This window comes from Austrofundulus limnaeus, unplaced genomic scaffold, assembly GCF_001266775.1.
Source record: "Austrofundulus limnaeus strain Quisiro unplaced genomic scaffold, Austrofundulus_limnaeus-1.0 Scaffold147, whole genome shotgun sequence".
NCBI classification, from domain to species: Eukaryota; Metazoa; Chordata; class Actinopteri; order Cyprinodontiformes; family Rivulidae; genus Austrofundulus; species Austrofundulus limnaeus.
The window spans coordinates 33494-39900 of NW_013952549.1; the positions used below are offsets into that span (position 1 = coordinate 33494).

General features: G+C 43.1%; 1 protein-coding gene across 3 annotated transcripts in view; it reads right to left on the minus strand.

The window, feature by feature from the left end:
* ttbk2a (tau tubulin kinase 2a) overlaps positions 1-6407 on the minus strand; it is a 47783-nt gene that overhangs the window by 1380 nt on the left and 39996 nt on the right. For 2 of the 3 annotated variants that reach the window (XM_014016514.1, XM_014016515.1), the window contains exons 14-15: positions 2556-2897; positions 188-1131 (exon numbers count right to left, since the gene is read on the minus strand). In XM_014016514.1, the coding sequence (XP_013871968.1) occupies positions 188-1131; positions 2556-2897 (1286 nt within the window). The remainder of the gene's footprint in view (positions 1-187; positions 1132-2555; positions 2898-6407) is intronic. The other variant, XM_014016516.1, reaches the window with a different exon arrangement.

Here is a 6407-nt window from a genome sequence, read left to right on the forward strand (position 1 = left end):
TATTTTAATATTTGAGACAAATTACAATCATCCTATCTACAATGTGTTAACATTTTAAGACTTCTGACAGATTGATTTAAGAAATTTTGAAGCTAATTAAAGCCTTATTTTTGGATCGATGAATTCAATGCCTTTTAAGACTTTTTAAGGATCTGTAAGAACCCTGGATTCTTGTAAGTTATGTTACCTGCCCTCTGCTGTGGGACGACATGGTGGCTTTCCAGGGGGTGGGCGTGGCAGGAACTGGGCGTTCAGCTGCTCTGCAGACGAAGCAGGGTGAACGGGACGAGGTATCCTGCTTTTGCGAGACAGAGGGCTGGAGGAGGAGGAGAGAGACAGAGCCTCATCTCCCTGGCGGTCCGATCGGGAGCCCATAAGGGAGTCCTCATCCTGTGAGCGGTCTGAATTTGAGGACAACGGGTCCCTAACGAGGGAGGCCATGATGGGGCCACGCCTATCAGATAAGGAGGGAGAGGCTGTGGGTGAGGGGACAGAGCCCTGGTGGCTTGCTTTCTTCTGCAACAGCTTCTGCTTAGCAGAGCCTGGAGGAGCGAGCTCCAGCAGACAGGAGGGTTCCAGCACAGGGATGCGGCTTTGCTTCCGGCTAGGGTCCTTGCGGGGGGCAGCAGGGGTGGATGCTGGACCATCAGTCTGCAGTGGGGCCATTTGCACATCCCCACCCTTTTCCTCCTTTGTCTGAACCTCGGTGGCACATGGAGTAGAGCGGGAATCACTGTTAGGGTCTTTTGGCTTTGGGGGGACTACGGTGGTTTGGTCGTTGACAGGAGAGCAGAGACAACCGTTGGCGAGCGCAGAGCAGCGAGGGGAGGGCGGCGAGCACGGAGGAGGCGAATGTGTCGAACGGGGGGAGCGTGGTGAGGACGCACGGCTCAGTGCGGGGCTTTGAGCTTTGGTGTGGCCGTCTCCATTGAGCAGCGTTTCAGCCGGGGGGTCAGGTGGCAGTCCCGGGTGGATGGGAACGTGGTCCTGAGGGGAGCTGATGTCTGCTGTGTGCTCTTTGATCTGCTGAGCCTTGGCCTCAACTTCACCACGCCTCTCCAGCGCGAGGCACTGCGGAGCGCTGTCGGATCCTGACTGAGAGGAAAGCCCAGAGGGACGCTGGGCTGTCAGCTGTGGGGGCAGGGAATGTAAATGAGAAAAAAAAGACAAAGAAGCGTCAATAAAAAACACAACCCTTTAAAACTGGGAAAAAATATATATATTTACAAAGTCTGTTGCTGATAGACTACAACATGTGGAGTTGGTGCTGTAGATCTGCAGCAAGAGCCAGATGAGGATGTGAGAGGAATTTGATATTATGTGGTAATAAATGGTGATTAGTTTGGCTACAGCATGCAGTACCATAGCTACCATTATCAGACCGAAACACACAAGTGCTATGGCAGTGTCAGTCAAGCTGTGAGTACTAAACCGGCAAGTAGGACAGGAAACGTTCACGCAACTTCGCAGGGGGCTTCAGCGAAGAGAGGGTGAGGAACAAATACAGGGAGAGCGAGAGGAAGAGAAAGATAGAGAGGACAAAGACGATCTGAAACAAAAGAGACCATGCGACCTGTAGTCATGACTCGACATTCCAAACAGACATGCCACAATCAGACAAAAAGACACACTCCCAAGAACACAACACAAACACAAGTCTGACCCCCATGCTCAACAATGCCCTTCAACAGGGTAGTCGGGTCATCTCTGAAGCCATGTTCTGTCAAAGTCAGCACCCCATCAGCCGTCATATTTAGTCACAGAGTATGAAGAAAAGGGCAAGAAGTCTTCATCCAGGCTAGACTAATAGCTAGCTAAACGAAGGCCTGGTATGAATAAAAATGCTACATTAGACAATATTAAACCTCTACAGTTTTTTAAAAGACTATTTGTTTAGTTTTTTTGCTTTTTCCTCAATTGAACAATGTTTGTGTCACTATCCAAACTTATCAGTCCGCCTGATCGGCACATCTAAGCATTTCAAAGGTTTACTCTCCTCCTGGTATACTGACATGTTAAGCAGCCTTAGCACCATTGGCATATACATGTTCTATGCTTAGCACATGTACTTCTCATAGTATGGACTTGTTCGGTTGAGAAAACAGCAATAAGCTTAGCTAACAGTGTATAGTAGAGGTTTATTATTGGCAAATGTGGTTTTATTTGACACCAGTATGTTGTCCTTGAAAAAAGACTGTTTTTAGGCTTGAAAGACAAACAGCGAGCCCTCATTTGGCTCGTTATTAGCCTGGCTTAGATCCTAACTTCTGCCTTTTTCTCGTCTCCATGACTGACGTTACGGCTGATAAGGAAATAACTATTCATAACTTTTTGATAAAACATCACTTCAAAAATGACTTAACTAGCCCTCAATGGTTTCAGGAGAGAGAGCAGCTCATCAGCAACACAACCAGAAAGCCAAAATGAACAAAAATGCAAAACCAGCAACAAAGGTAAAGAAAAACAAAATCTGACTGGAAGTAAGCGGCTACAGATGCAGAGGAGGACACAATAAATGCAGGTTTGCTTCACGGGACAGCGACTGGTTCCATCACCTGCTGAAGCTGGGCACGGGTGATGCGAATGACAGAGGGAAACTTGGTGTTAGCAGCACCAGCAGGGATGGCCGGCAGTTTCCTGCGGCTGGGCGAGCGAGTGCCTGGGGAGGGGTTAGGTGGCAGAGGGAGGGAGGCGTGGCAAGAGGAGGAGGAGGACGGGCGCTCCTGCTGCTGAGGCTGGTCAGCCGACTGGCTGCGCCTGATGCCTGCCGGCTGGCGCTGGTGCAGTGGGTCCGACAGGGTGATCAGGAGGGTGTGAGGACTGGGAGAGCGCAGAGGGATGGGGCTGGATGTCCGGACCACAATCTCCTCGGGCAGGGATGGAGGAGAGGTGGGAAACTAAAAGAAAGGGGTAGGAAAGAAGTGGAGGGTGGAGAAGTTGTGAGATTGGTGAAGGTGTGCAAATATGGTGGTGGAGGTACTGTGATGGGGAGCGTGACATGCAGTTCCAAAAGGCTAACTCGACAAAAATGATCTGAAATTAAAGGCACAGTGTGTAGGATTTGTTGTTTTCAGCAACATCTAGTGGTTGAGTGGTTGAATCATCCTCCCTCCCACCACCCCCACCCCCCGCTTCCAAACACAAAGGAGTTGCTACGGTGTCTCTCAGGTGTCAAAAACCTTTGATAATTCCAACTGCGATGTCTACCAGCAGCTTCAGGGCTAGTGATGTTTCAASTGGTAAGATTATGAGCTTTAATAAGTAAAATTATCCCAGCTACAATGACAGCCAACAAATCTTACATTTATAGTATTACAACTAAAACCGTTTTTGACGCCGCCACCGCAGTTTGTCCTTCATGAGCCTTCGTAGACAAGATGGCGGTGCAAGATGGCGGCTGCCTGTAGTGGCGACAGGCGACCATGGAGATATAAACAGTTTTTTATAAGGTAAACATAATAAAACAAGGTCTTTGTCTGCAATGATTAGACATGTTTTTTATTATTGTCATTAGTAATTATCTCAATTTCAGCTAAAAGAATTGACAAAATCCTACACACTGTGCCTTTAAGTTTTAAGGCTTGTCTCAAGCTTTTACTCTGCAAACTGATAATCAGATCATTAGATGTCAAGAAAAAGTTAGAAACCTAGACGTGTGGTTTGATTTGTTTTGACTTCCACTTAAAGGAAGTAACTAGGATTGCCTTCTACCACCTCAGGAACATTGCCAAAATCCGGCACATCCTTTCTTTTGATGATGCTGAGGTTCTTATTCACGCTTTCGTGACCTCACGCATCGATTATTGCAATTCCCTCCTTTCCGGACTACCCAAGAAAAGTTTTAGATGTCTGCAGATGGTCCAGAATGCAGCTGCCCGTATTTGAACTTATTCCAAGAAATTTGACCACATCAATCCTGTACTGTTATCCCTTCACTGGTTGCCCTGTCAGATTCGGGCTGATTTTAAGGCGTTATTGCTCACCTATAAGGCTTTAAATGGTCTGGCGCCTCCGTATCTTACCAGCCTTTTACACTACTATGTTCCACCACGCTCTCTCAGATCTGAAGGTGCTGGCCTATTAATGATCCCAAAAGCCAGAAGAAAGACCATTGGTGAACGTGCCTTCTCTTTTCGTGCCCCCTCTCTGTGGAACAATCTCCCTCAGAACATCAGGCAGGCTTGTTCTGTTGAGGTTTTTAAAGCTAAGCTAAAGACGCACCTGTTTAAATTATTTTAACTGTCTTAATTTTATCCTTTGTTTTTATAATCACTGCCTTGCCCTCTCCTGTGATTTTATCTCGTTTTCTGTGGTTTTACTTGTTCTTTGAGATCTTATTTTTTACTTTGTGACTTCGCCTTTTGTCATCTGTGATTTTATCTCTTGTCCAGTGCTTTGTTTGAAAGCGCTTTACAAATAAAGTTATTATTATTATTATTATTATTATTATTATTATTATTATTATTATTATTATTATTATTATTATTATTATTATTATTATTATTATTATTATTATTATTATTATTATTATTATTAACAGTCCTTAAAGGAATCACCTTTTGTTTTTCATGCCAGAGCTTTAGACTAAGAATTGTTTGTAATCAAAAGGGACAGAATTAAAGTTAATTTTGGACAAAACTTGCAATTTTTATTTTGCATGAGTTCATGCAATACTGTGAGATCTCGCAAGATTTGTGAGAACTCGAAGTATAAGTTGTGCTACCACACTAAAACGTAGCTCTATATATCTGTAAAACGGAGTGAGTTATAGCTCCTTTTGTGGTTTCTTATTTTAGCTGGCTCTCTTTTTCAAAGGGGGGCTGGACCTGAAGGCAGCCTAAACCAGCCGGTTCTCAGACTGTGGGAGGAAACCAGAGGTCCTGGAGAAAACCCACATAAACTCCACATAGAAAGACCCCAAGTGGGGCTTGAACCCAAGACCTTCTTGTTGACAGGCAACAGTGCTGACCACTAAGCTGTGCTGCAGAGATAAAAAAATATTTGGGATGTTCCTTAATGACAGGAAATAAAGACTATAATGAAGTAGGATGTGTAGTTTAAGTTTAGTTTAACCCCTGATCAAAAAAGATGCTCTCAACTGGAATGAGTCAGTTATTGCAAAGATATTAAAAAGCAAAAACATAACAAATTCGAGGTAAGCAAATCAAAACACGCTTAGGAAATCAATTTGAAAAGCAAAATAAAGAAAAGGAACGCAAATATCTGCAAAGAAGTTAAAAGTTAAGCACAGCTTTTAATACAAATCAACTGAATGTTGAAGCCAAAAGCTCTCTTCACATGCTGTAATCTGATAAAAACCCTGACTATGTGTCATTTTTTTCTAACAAATACACAGGTGGAGAAGCAAGCAAACACAAAGCATTTACCTTCAAACTACAGCAAGATGCAGCAGGTGGAACTCTGTTGTATGAGTTAAGCATTGAAGTTCTAGATCTAGAACTCTGGCTGTGTTCAAAATGTTCACTCGTCCCCTCACACTACCCTGTGGTCACTAAATGGACTATACTGGGTATAGTGGACTGTCAGGTGTTTCGAGCACTACCTGAATGCAGCATAATTATGTACAATGTAATACACACCTGCACTTGAAGAGATGAACATCATTAAGCTGGCTTTGGCTAAAAAAATGTTTATAATCTGCAGTAGCAGCAACTCAGCATTAATATTCAATGCAGCGGACATTTGTTTCTTGAATCGCTAACCACACAAATTATTTTCTGTGTAAAAAATACGATTTTCTATCTATATTGATGCTATTTGTGCACAAAGTTGTTGCATTTGTCCTCCTTACTGCAGGCTGAGGTTGTCTCATGAAAACATTCTGGTTTTACCCCGACCCAAAACAGGAGTAGTTTTCATTTTAAACGTTTAAAATAAAACAGACAAACATATATTTGTTTGTCAGCTTTCTGGATTGGGTTTTCCAATTTGATTTGTAGTACTAACTCTAAAATAATAATGTCAATTAACAAAGATAGAATCTAAAAAATATCTGTGAATTAATTCTAAGAACTACAGTATATAATAGTTCTTCATAGTTCTATAATAGGTGAATGCAAGTATATTTACGTCTTTGCTTTAAAACTCCAACCAAGTGGTTGCAAATGGATTTTTAAACAGAAAATTTTCATTGGACACAGCAGGTTTTGTTTTACACCATTCCTGCTTTATAGTCATGTCTGGTCATTGAGACTCTATTGGAGCTTCTTGCAGTTCTGATCTCTGCCAGTAAGAGATATGATCTACTGATGAACTTCAAATTAGGGTTGGGCAATATTGGGAAAAAAATTAATCACGATTAATTGTGGTATTTAGCCGATAAYGATTAATTTGACAATTAATCCCCTGGAGTCCCCTAACACACTTATGTCCTGGTCACATGACCA